The sequence below is a fragment of the Pezoporus wallicus genome, unplaced genomic scaffold (assembly GCF_028554395.1).
Source record: "Pezoporus wallicus isolate ANWC-B61680 ecotype Strahan unplaced genomic scaffold, APGP_CSIRO_Pwel_v1 contig_1438, whole genome shotgun sequence".
In the NCBI taxonomy this organism is placed as follows: domain Eukaryota; kingdom Metazoa; phylum Chordata; class Aves; order Psittaciformes; family Psittacidae; genus Pezoporus; species Pezoporus wallicus.
Window position 1 is genome coordinate 3,440,006 of NW_026638681.1, and position 13,257 is coordinate 3,453,262.

The following is a 13,257-nucleotide window of genomic DNA, read 5'->3' on the forward strand; positions in this document are numbered from 1 at the left end:
AAGAAGGCACCCCTTGAAATCCACTTGAGGTAGAAATGGGAGAGAAAGAAGTACCAAGTTTGTTCAGTCACAAAAGAGCGCATAATTGAGTTATTTGACATTTGATATTTTGAGGTAGTGTGTCCTAATTTTCTAAGTTGCCAAAACCTTCTTGATTTAAAATGATTGAGGAGTTATCTGTACATAGAATTGATGAGACTTGTGAGGGGATTTAGAGGGAAAGAAAGAGGGAGGAAGATGGTGAAACTGAGCTTCTATGAAATCACCTGTGCTTCCATTGCCTTCAGTAGAAGAGACCATCATCATTTTAGATTTGCAGAAAATATGAGAGATGCTTATTAGTTTAACATACTAATGGTATTTTACAACTCTGGAAATATTATGCACTTTATGTTTCCATATAAACATTACTTATTAAATAGTATGTATCTTCAGTTTTATAAATAATTTGTATTAGACTACATTCCATCCTCTCTCCCCTTCCAATAATATGAGTTTCTGGGTTTGGGAATTAGGATTTCCCCTATATTTGTACAAAAGCACATTGCATAAGACATAAAAAAACTGAGGTTTGTGCTTTAAAGAATTCCTTTTCAGTTCTTCCTAAGATTTGTAAAATAGGTTTCTCCTCATTCCCTCTATTTCCTAACAGAATGATTGAAAGACATGTATCTTCATATATAGGTTGCCTATGATATTTAACATAAATAAAATGGAAAGCATTTGGCAGAATTTTTTATCATTCATCACAGCTTATAATTCAGAACCCAAATGTCCTGTGTTTTTAGCACAATTAAATGCAATCTATTCCACCACTGACACAGTAGAAATTCATATATTCATAGTAGGAAAAGAGAAGACTAACTAGCCTTTCAGATCTTTCCTTTTAGGGTGGTGAGGCACTGGAATAGGTTCCCCAGGGAGGCTGTGAATGCTCCAACCCTGGCAGTGTTCAAGGCCAGGTTGGACGAGGCCTTGGGTGATATGGTTTAGTGTAAGGTGTCCCTGCCCACAGCAGGGGGGTTGGAACTGGATGATCTTAAGGTCCTTTCCAACCCTAACAATTCTATGATTCTATGATCTGTGCCTGTTTCCTGATTTTCTGAGACTTCTGTTCCTCAGTTTTAACTGCAATTGCTCACTCAATCCTTTGTTGTAGGTCACCATAACTCATTTCTTCAGGGTCTCTCCAATTGAACCACGTCTCTTGATTATGGTGCCTAGAGATGATCACAGACTACCACCTAAAGTCTTATGGATTATGAGTAATCCTGAAGGATAGAAACTTTGTTATTAAAAAAAGAAAGAAAAAGTGGAGGAATTTTATGTGCCTTTCAGAGCATATATTCTGCAGGTGCCTTGATCTCAGAAGTAAGATTTGATCTCAGAAAGAATATGTGCCATGCTGACCTCCATACTAGACGGGTTTACTTACTACAGAACACATTCTGTCCCTAGTTGCAGGCGCCTAGTTCACACTGACTTTGAAAATGTCAAACTGCATCAAAGTTAAGATTCATTTTAAGACCAATAAGCTTCCAGAGGTTCAGGGTAGCACATACATTTCAGTTTCTCTTTTCCCCAGCTTACAATACAAAACTAATAGTACATACTTTCAGCTTTATGCTGAAGGCAGAACAGAAATCACTGAATCTATCAGTCTGTGTAGTCAGAACCCTAAGTACATTTTGTGGGACCGTATAAAATATACATAAGGAAGAACTTTAAAGTAGGAATGATGCGGTTAGAAAAGGAGCCAGTTGAGGACTTATGGATGTGAATTAAAGAGTAGAGTAGTATGGGTTACATTTTGGTGTGTGTCTGCAATTGGCCACCTAATCAGAAAGAAAAATGGGTTGAGACCTTTTACAGACAACCACAAGTAGCCTCATGTACATAGGCCCAGGCCAAGGTCCCTATGAAGGACCAGCCTTGTTATCTGCTGGAAGGCAACACAGCAAGTCAAAAGCAATATGCTGTAAGTTCCTGGATAGCATTGGTGAAAGGTCTCTGGCATAACTGATAGAGGAGCCAGTGAAGACATGCTCTGCTGGACCTCATGCTCACAAAGAAGGAAAGGCTTGTTGGGAAATTAAGGTTGAAGGCAGTCTTAGACTTCAGGAAATCAGACTTTGGCCTGTTCAGGGATCTGCTTGGAATAAGGATGAGGCGCTGGAAGAAAGAGAGGTCCAAGAAAGTTGGTTGGTACCAAAGGATTGCTCCTTGCAAACTCAAAATTGGTCCATCCTGAAGAGCAGGAAGGCAGGCAAAAATGCCAGAAGGCCTGTATGGATCACCATGGTCCTGCAAGGATCTCCTGGCCAAACTCAAACATAAAAAAAGACTATACAGAAAGTGGAAGCATGGACAAGCAACCTGAAAGGAATATAGAGGCACTGTTCAAGTGTATGGAGGTATGGTTGTAAGCTGCAGCCCACTTGGAGTGGTTATTCACAGTAGCAATATCAAGTCAAGGAGATTGTTCTTTTATTTACAGTTTTCTAAAGCTCTATGCCCAGGGCTTTAAGATGTTTCCTGATTTTTTATTACATTTTGCTCTCATGTTTTACCTGAAGATTAAAAGAAGCAGTCAAGGTACAATACATGTATCCTACTAGATTTTAGGATTTCTTTTTTTTTTTTCATTTTTACTGAAAGGAGAATTACATGAAGTCACTCAGATTTCAGTCTGCTGAAGTATACAATCTTACCATGACCCAGTAATCTTGAATTTAGTCTTTATAAGAGCTGTAAATGCATAGGAATAACAGTTTTTGTTTGTTTGTTTTTATTTTTCAGCATAGGAAATAAGCACACATCATGTTAATTTTTTTACTCTCAAAATATTTCAGATTACCAAACTTTTCACCAGGAAACTATAGTTGCCTTTTGCTATGCTTTGAACTCAGTAAATTTCAAGACTGTTGTCAGCTGTTCAGCAGCTGAGAACAATGACCATCAACAGCCTTTTCCCCAGCTGCTCCTCATTAACAGCACAAAGTGGGCTTAGTTAAATCCATCCTTATCTCCTAATATAAAAGGAATAGTGAGTGGCTGAATTTGGTAGTTATTAGAAAAACAGTAGATCAGATCTTGTTTATTGATTTGTAAAGAAGAGTCTTGTACTGCTTTGGCTGCTCTGAGTCAGTGAGAGAAAAGAAAGAAGTTTTTCAGCTCTTGGGAGGAGATTTGCTGGGTAAGATTAAAGAGGGTCTTGTAGCAGCCAGTTTCCTTTGATATGCAGTCAAATTGGATGTGATTGAAGTCAAGGTCAGGAGGCTGTGGAAATGCTATGAATATGGTGGGGGAATTAAAGGAGTGTTATTTTAATATTGTATCTATGCATGCTTATTAATACAGAAAATTGCTCTTTTCATGAGAACAGCCTTTACTGAAGCAAATTTTGGAAAAGGAGATTGGGTGCCATTTTGCTGCTGCACTAAATATAGCTGTTTAGATGAGAGTCTCCTACTATTTTCCTTCTTTTCTTACTGGTTTTCCTCAAAATCCAGGTGTGTTCAACCATTCAACAATTGTCTTAACTTTTTATATTTTGTATTTTTTTAACTAGTGATTTCATTTATACTGCCTCATGTTAACAAGTATTAAAATTCGCTACTCTCACACCTTCATATAACTTGTCAGCATTTGGGGGTGCGTAATTACATAATTAGTGTCTATCTCTCTTTCATGGACACCCTCTTGTCATGGGGAAACAACTTGTGTGCTCTTGTGAGGTTGGGAGCTATGCTGGTGGTGGCATATGCCACTGGTAGGGTGTCCCATGCCGGACAGGTCTCGACTGAAGGGTCAGACAAAGTGTGTCCATGGGCAGGATGGGCTCACTAGCCTTCAGGCAAACATCCTAGGAGAAGGAAAACTCTAACTTCAAACCTGGGCAGATGGAGCTCGTTTAGCTCTGTAAGGCTATCCATCTAAGAGAAGGATACTCTAACCAAACCTACGACCTGATGCTGTCACCATCCAAGCTCCCTAGGCCCTGGCAGATAAACCTCAGGTGTAAAGGGTGGGGCCAGTTCTGCACACCCTGTGCCTCACCTAAAAAATCCACTGCGCAGGCCCAAAGGGTTTATCTACACTTGCAAAGCCCTGTAGCGACAGGCAAGGGACAAAATGGCAGGTGATAAGATACCCTGGAAGTCGCAGACCCAACCCTGCATGCAGGCAGTTCAGGGCATTGGTTGCTCCATAACACCGTTGTCTCCTTTGATAACTCATGCAGAATTAGTCTCAAGGAGAAAAGACAATGTAGAAAGAATCGTTCCCCACCTATACCACCCAAGGAGACCTTTTACTGTGCTTTTTGCAACTGGATTTGTCTATCCCACGTTGGCCTTTTTAGTCATCAGCACACTTGTAGTAAGCATGGGTAAAGCCCTTCCCAAATCTTTGTTCGCAAAGTCAAGCCATGATGATGATGGAGTGTCCATATATTATACTGCATATGCCCTTAGATGTCCTTACAGAAAGGATATTATTTTGACCTCAGAAAAGTTGCTGCTGTTGCTGTGTTTCAAATGAATTTGAAGAAGCTCAAATGTAAATGCCTCATTTCCCTGAGTGGAATAGGTGATATCTACCTGGCCTCCTTCCTCCTCTGTTAATGATCTTAAAATAGAAAGTGAGGTAATTTGACAAAATAGAACTTAATGAAACCCATTCCTCCTTAGCTATTTTAAGCTGTGTTATTGGTGGATTGAAAGATGTTCTAGTATTTGCTATATTTGGTATATTTTATTCAGAATGTGAAAATATTCAGAGAAATCTTGTGAGGAAAAATTTCCTATTCTTTTAAGGCAATATGAAAAAAGCAAACCACAAAAAAAAGAATTCTCCACATTATGTTGGGATGCTAGCACTTGGCTAGTATGTCAGTAGACCTAGCAATAATGAATTGGGAAGAAGGAGAATTAAAATATTTTTTCTATTATAATATTAATAAAGCCCTATCAAAATAGCACATAACACTATTAAATCTTTTCAATGGCAGCATGATCTGGCTTATAAATATGGGTAGTAGAAGCTGGTTTTCATTTCCATGAGCGTCAAAGACAAAAAGATACCTTTTTCTCCTAAATAGAGTAAAAAGTCAACTTGGAAACTGGAGAGATCTAATGAAGTGTGCAGAGCAAACATAGAAAGAAAAAAAAAAAAGAAACCCCCCAAAAAACCACCCACCGCTTATTGCCTTACTTAGTTTAGCAAATTAAGATATTTCTAAGGAGATACACCTAAAAATAATCCAGGGTGGGCTCCAAGAAAAGTAGCATGCAAAGATATGTCATATACTTGTATAGACTTATTTGCTAGCTTCATGTTTTCAACTACCTTGACTTTTCAGATAACATCACTGGTGTCACATGTAGAGCTGGCTTTTGTGTGGGGTGGGGTTTTTGTCTGGGCTTTTCTATTTGTTGTGTTTTTTTAAATGAACACAAATAACTACATTCAACAGAATGGGTTTTAATTCATTATTCTGCGCAATGTTTCTTCTGAAGCACTTGCATCTCTTCCTAGCCTTTTAGAAGAAAATTGATAGTTCCTTTCAATTATGACAATGTGATCACAGTACAAGAGGCTAAGGGGTGTTAATTTAATCTCTGTTTTTATAATAAGCTTCTTTATTTCCTTGCTTATCAAATATTCTGAGAAAAATTTAAACATTAAAAAAGTGATTGCAGTTTAAAATTAGCAAAGGAGGAAATTATTAAATCTTTTTACAAGAAATAGTCTTTGAAATATAGTAATGCTTGCAAGCAGGGACACATGAGTGTATAATGCATTTTTCTAGCTGCTTCACTAGTATGGTAGCAGTTAAACTAAACTACAGAACATCAAAAGTGTTTTTGTTATGGGGTCATTTAGGAAGAACTGTAGCTGTTTGTGCTTTTTGCTCAAGAGTGTGCATCTGCACATTTACCACTAACATTGACCAGGAAAGCCAAACACAGTTAGAACACTAGATGTCTTTAATAAGCACTTCAAGAGACGTTATTTGGGTATATCAGGAAGGGAGATGCATAGCATCTGATACCTAAACATTTTAGAACACTTTGTTCTTCATAGGATCATAGAGTAGTTAGAGTTGGAAAGGACCTTAAGATCATCTAGCTCCAACCCCACTTCCATGGGCAGGGACAGTGCACACTAGGCCATGTTGCCCAAAGACTCCATCCAACCTGTCCTTGAACACTGCCAGGGATGAAGTATTTACCACTTCTTTGGGCAACCTGTTCCAGTGCCTCACCACCCTCACAGTAAAGAACTTCTTCCTTATATCTACTCTATAAACTTCCCCTGTTTAAGTTTAAATGCATTACCCCTTGTCCTACCACTACAGTCCCTGATGAAGAGTCCCTCTTCAGCATCCTTGTAGTTCCCCTTCAGATACTGGAATCTGGGTGACCAAACAGAGAACTGTGATAAAGAAGTGAATTGACTTGTAATTCAGGTGTGATTTGTGAATTAGAATTTAGAACCTATGGAAGTCTCTTTCTGAATTGCCTTAGTTCTAACAAAGGTGGAGGCATTCACCTGTAACTTTCCCATTTACCCGATGTTTTCTCATGACATATGTTCACTGGCTATTTATGACCATTTAAGATTCACAAAAGAGTTTTTTGAATAAATTCCTTGCAGAGTTCATTGAATGTGAATTGTGTTGAGTGTGCTGAGCACAAATAGGCATTCGACCAATCACTCATACAGTGTTGGAGCTACTCATTTTGTGGAGTACATTTTAACCCAGTGGTCAGAAATCATCTGCCTGGAGATAAGCGCCCCAGAGGTAGTGTCTTTTACTGAACTTGTTCAATTGAACATCAGAGCTATGGGGAAGACTGAGGCAGGATTAAGACACCGTGCTAGATCGAGGCTGTAGAGAATTCCCTGTATGGAATTTGTACATGGAAGAATCCAAGATTTGTGGATTGAGAAACCTTAAGTTTTTAGCTCTTTGCTGAGGCCGCTCACCATTTGCAGGCCCAACTTTAACATGATGGGGTACAGCTCCTTCCTGCTTCACATTCTTCTGAACAGCTCAGTAACTCCAGCACACCTTAATAGTTGGTGTTAGGTACTCTTTGAGGACATGGAAAAAATTGAGAATTGAATAAAAACACCTTAATTTTCCTTCTTGATCTAGGCCTGTTCTTCCATGTGGACATAAACACAAAAGAATGCTTTAGATGTAATAAAAATGTTCTCAGTTAAACCACAGAAGAATAAAATTAAAAAAAAAAATATTTAGTAGTAGACCCAAGCCAAATCCATCCCCTACATTATATAAAGTACTTACAAACTATTCCAAACAACTACATGACATAGCTTTGCTTTTGTTAGTGCTGTAATTTGTTTATCTGAACCTGATTATATATTCAGTTCACATGGGTGCATCCAAATTATGGGAAACAGAACTTGTTTCATCAGTTTTTCTGTAAAGGAGAGGAACTTTAACTTTTTTGTTGTTGTTGTTCATTTGTTTAGCAGAAGCTGTTTATGTTCCATGTCAATATCACTTAAAATTGGTATAGGATTTTTACTATTTCTGTATTCGGCTTCAAGTATAATGTTTACTGCATTACTATGGCTCTTTCTTTTGTTATGATTGAAAGAAGATAAATGTTACATAAACCAGTGGCTTAAATAATGGAAATACATGTCTCTTCAAGCATGTACCCTCAGTGAAGAAAAGCAACAGTTCAAGTATCTCAATTACAGAAAACCCTCATGTTTGTTTTTAAGTCAAAATCAGATATAAAAATATCTTGGACATTAAAACCAAATCTTAATTTTCTTGATTCAGATAAAATAATAGCTGACTTTTCATAAATCCACCTATTGATGTGGTTTATTTTTCTTAGTAACATTACTTGTGGAGAAATCCTGTAGATAGTTTAAAGTAAAAGATACCCAAATGCAATTGATAGTCCTATTTTGCATATTATATACTGTACATCTGGGTAGGATGGAGAGACAAATGGAAAGAATGTGAAACCCATGGCTTAAGATAAGAACAGTTTAATAACTAAAGTACAAGATAATACTAATAAGGGAAATAACAAGGAGGGAGATACAAAATTAAAAGAGAAAAGAAAAAATAATAGACAACAGTGATGCACAGTACAATTGCTCACCACCTGCTGATCAAAACTCACCCCAGCCTAGCTGGTTTATACTGAGCATGATGTCCTGTGGTATGGAATACCCCTCTGGCTAGTTTGAGTCAGGTGTCCTGTCTGCTTCAGCCCAGCTTCCTGTGCCCCTCTTCACTGGCAGAGCATGAGAGACTGAAAAGTCTTTCATCAGGGTAAGCATTACTTAGCAACAACTAAAACATCACTGTGTTATCAGCATTAATCTCAGACTAAAGCCAAAACAGAGCACTGCACCAGCTACTAGGAATAAAAACAACTATCCCAGCTCAAACTAGGACAACATCTTAGTCCTGGTAAAATCGATAGAGACTGACTGTGATAGTTTTTCCTGCTCTGCCATTAACAGTGATTTCATCTTTTGGCAACTAAGGTCTTTTCCAGTCCTAACCATTTGATGATTCTATGAATACATCAATAAGTGGCATTTTCTGGCAGCAAAATGGAATAACTTTTTGTGTTCTCAGGTGATATTTCCTGGAGTATACTCAAGATTTCCTAATGTTTCATTCATCTCTGACTGACAAATCTACCTCTAGACAGGTATTTCACAGCCCACATCCAAGGCTGTTCAGTGCCCTGAAGTGTATAAGGTGATTTATTTTTTTTTGCTGGATGTGTATATATGGCTAAAAATTGCAGTTTGGTAATTTTGTGCCCCTGGATATTTTACAGGGATCAAAATTTTCAGTTTTAGCATACTTAAAGAAGTTGTGCAGGCTGTGAGCTGGCAGTATTCAGGCATACCAAGAGGTTCCTATACTCTGCTCTTGTCACAAGCTGGCTGCTGTCATTTTCCTATCTGAAACACTGTTTTCCTCTTTATTTGTAGAGCTCTTATTCTCTTTGGAGGTTCTACAAGTGCCAGGCAGCACTTTTCCATCCTAGTTGGTTTATTGAAAAACTAACTACTAGAGAAGGAGCCTTATGATTCCATGGTAACCAGTAATGTCCTAATGACAAAATAGGTGTGTTATGGGGTTTATTTCAAGAGGATTCCAAAAAGCATGTACAATTCCATTGATTTTTTTTCCAGTATTGTTTTTTAGTTGTATGTGTTTGATTTATGTTTAAGATTATCTTCCTAGTCTTCATTGAAAGGCCATTTCTCAATTAGAATCATAGAATCGTAGAATAGTTAGGACTGGAAAAGACCTTAAGATCATCTAATTCCAACTCCCCTGCCATGGGCAGGGACACCTCACACTAAACCATATCACTCGAGGCTTCATCAAACCTGCCCTTGAACACTGCCAGGGATGGAGCATTCACAACCTCCCTGGGCAGCCCATTCCAGTGCCTCACCACCCTCACAGTAAAGAATTTCTTCCTTATATCCAGTCTAAACTTCCCCTGTTCAAGTTTTAACCTGTTACCCCTTGTCCTGTCACTACAGTCCCTAATGAAGAGTCCCTCCTCAGCATCCCTATAGCCCCCCTTCAGGTACTGGAAGGCTGCTATGAGGTCTCTACATAGCCTTCTCTTCTCCAGGCTGAACAGCCTCAACTTTCTCAGCCTGTCTTCATACAGGAGGTGCTCCAGTCCCCTGATCATCCTCGTGGCCCTTCTCTGGACTTGTTCCAACAGTTCCATGTCCTTTTTATGTTGAGGACACCAGAACTGCACGCAGTACTCCAGGTGAGGTCTCACAAGAGCAGAGTAGAGGGGCAGGATCACCTCCTTTGACCTGCTGGTCACGCTCCTTTTGATGCAGCCCAGGATATGATTGGCTTTCTGGGCTGCAAGTGCACACTGAAGCCGGCTCAAGTTCATTTTCTCATCGACCAGCACCCCCAAGTCTTTCTCTGCAGGGCTGCTCTGAATCTCTTCTCTGCCCAACCTGTAGCTGTGCCTGGGATTGCTCCGACCCAGGTGTAGGACCTTGCACTTAGTATGGCTCAACTTCATGAGGTTGGCATCAGCCCACATCAGAAGCATGTAGAGGTCCCTCTGGATGGCATTCCTTCCCTCCAGCGTATCAACTGAACCACACAGCTTGGTGTCATCGCACCAAGCTGAGGGCGCACTCAATCCCACTGTCCATGTCAGCGACAAAGATGTTGAACAAGACCAGTCCCAACATCAATACCTGAGGGACACCACTCGTTACTGGTCTCCAGCTGGACATTGAGCCATTGACCACAACTCTTTGCATGTGGCCATCCAGCCAGTTCTTTATCCACTGAGTGGTCCATCCATCAAATTGATGTCTCTCCAATTCAGAGACAAGGATGTCGTGTGGGACAGTGTCGAAAGCTTTACACAAGTCCAGGTAGATGACATCAACTGCTCTACCCCTGTCCATCAGTTCTGTAGCCCCATCATAGAAGGCCAGCAAATTGGTCAGGCAGGATTTCCCCTTAGTGAAGCCATGCTGGCTGTCACCAACCACCTTGTTGTTTTTTATGTGCCTTAGCCGATTCTCCTAGAAATCATGCTCCAAGATTTTGCCAGGCACAGAGGTGAGACTGACTGGTCTGTAATTCCCCGGGTCATCCATTTTCTCCTTCTTGAAAATGGGGGTTATATTTCCCTTTTTCCCATCATTGGGAACTTCACCTGTCTGCCATGATTTTTCAAATACGATGGACAGTGGCTTAGCAACTTCATTCGCCAGCTCCTTCAGGACCCATGGATGGATTTCATCAGGTCCCATGGACTTGTGCACGTTCAGGTTTTTAAGATGGTCTCAAAAAAAAAGCAGTATAACATTAATCTTTGCTTCCGTACTGGAGCTAATGATATTGATGACCAGAAACAGCTTTATCATTGTTTTCTATGCACTTAGACTTCACTAGCTTATGTCTATGCTATGAATTAGGTGTGAACTCGGGCCCAAAGGCAGTCCCTTGTCTGAAGAGCTGCTTAAGAGAACATCTGTTGATGCAACTCACTCTGGGCTTAAACTGTCCTTTACTTAGGTTTCTTCTGCCCAAGGTTTCAAAAGTTAACCACAGTTCAGCCTCATCCTAGGCTTAGCTTTATCTAGCTAAGCAATCAGCAAAATTAAACAGAAAAAGCACAGGTTTTGGGATCAAGCCTTAAACCTACCAGTAAAAATGTTACCCTGTGAGCAATTCTGGGTTCAAGAAAACGGTAGAAGTAAGAACAGAGGCTATATGGTGAAATGCTGGTCAATGAGGACTAACAAAAAAAAAAATCACATTGATTGTGCCTGTGTATAGAAAGCCAGAAGAGAATCACAGAAATGGAGGAAGCTGCAGGAAAAGCACCTGAAAAAATGGCTTGAGGAAAGAGAGAGGAGGCCTTTTGGTCATACTGTCAATTTTGAAACTGTAAGCAGAAAAATCATGTCCTAATGTTAAATTTCTGTTCTGTTTAGTGAAACAAGATTTTGAGGGCTAAACAATATTTGGCAAAGAAAGACAGCCATATCAAAGAGCTAGTCAATTCTGTCATTATGTTTCCCTTCTAACAGAGCCATGCCCCGTTATTACACAATTGCTTCTTCCTACCACCAACCAAAAAAATCTTTTCAAAATGTGGATTGCTTTTTACTTAATTTTTTTTTTTTTTTGCTTTACCTATTTATTTCCTTGTTATATACCTCACAATTGGGATGATAAAACCAGATCACTTTTACATTCTTCTTTGGCAGTGTTGACACAACACGTTTCCTTACAGACATTGTTTACATTGAGTGAATGCTTCTTATCAGTTATTTTACTTAAAATATTTCTAAAATATTCTATCATTACTTTCAAATATTTTGCCTTGCTTTATGTGATCTTGTTCTTGGGTCTATCTTGATTATGGCATCCTTTTAGCATATAGGCTATAAAGCTGCTAGTAGATGTAATTTGTATGCTATTGAACCTTATGGCAATCACACCCTCTTGACTGCTTGCTTGGTACTTTACTGGGATTTTCAAGGGTAAAGATAAAACCAACCTTACAACTAGCATCTATGTTTTCATGCAGTACACCAGACCAACAAAACATTAGGAACAACATGTTCTTTAAATACTCTTCAAAGAAAAGGGTCGAGGGGCTAGGATTTGACTGATTAAAAGAATAGAGAAATGTTTGTACCAGATGCTCTTTGGTTACCCTCATTTCTGCACTCAGCTAAAATATGTTTATCATGTACACATTAAAGAGATTACTTTTCACATGCTGATTTATAATACTGTACTCTCAAAAAGTAGTTTTGAGATAGTGCTGTAAAAGTATTAATGTAGAGGAATGTCTCTGTTTTCAGTACTGGCAAGCAACAGTCATATTTTCTTGAAGCCAGGCCAGTTTGCTCCGCTTTTATTTGTCAGCCTTTCCATTTTCAACTTGTTCTTGCACCATTTAAAATTTGGGGGGAGAACACCAAAAACCAATCCCAACTTTTTTTTACCTCCTTTCCTTTGGATAAAACATTAAATCTCAGTTAAGCCCTGAGGGGTAATGATTGTTGCAGAAGCCTGCTTAATTTTTAACAGAATGTTTTCTAATGGGAAAAGCATCTGCCTAGAATTACTTCTTGTTACTTGTTTAGAAAAGAGTCTTTTTTATTTTCCTCCTCTCAACAGGTGGCCATTGATGAGCGCATCAGGCAACTGCACGAAGCTCACAGGGATTTTGGCCCTACTTCCCAGCATTTTCTTACCAGTAAGTAATACCCCATTTTTCTTGCTCAGCTTGCATATGCAATTAATTGATATTTTTGCAGCCACATGCTGGTTATTGTTGCTATGAGTTACTATTTTAGACTGTATTATAATGTTTTTATAGGGGTTTTTTTTCATTGCTGGGAGCAGAAGACTGTTAAATAAGTTTGTATAGTCCAGGGTAAAAAGAAAATATCTGCCAGTATCAAGTCTGTTTTTCCATACATCTGTCAGTACAAGGCTGGTCTTCATTGTTTAAATGTTCCCTTTTAGGACTAGTGAATTAAAATTATATTAAATATTGTAAGAGTTTCTGATGATTGTAACCCACAAAGGATTTATTTTTTTTTGTTAATGAATAAATAAATGTGGGTTATATGTTCAAATAAATATTCAGCTCCAAAAAGCAGCAAAATAAGACCTGCAAGAAAAAAATTCTGCAGAATTTGATCACTTAGAGCAGT

General features: G+C 38.9%; 1 protein-coding gene across 20 annotated transcripts in view; it reads left to right on the forward strand.

The window, feature by feature from the left end:
- DMD (dystrophin) overlaps positions 1-13,257 on the forward strand; it is a 1,199,681-nt gene that overhangs the window by 1,062,986 nt on the left and 123,438 nt on the right. For all 20 annotated transcript variants that reach the window (XM_057411860.1, XM_057411861.1, XM_057411863.1 and 17 more), the window contains one exon: positions 12,716-12,794. In XM_057411860.1, coding sequence (XP_057267843.1) covers positions 12,716-12,794 — 79 coding nt within the window. The remainder of the gene's footprint in view (positions 1-12,715; positions 12,795-13,257) is intronic.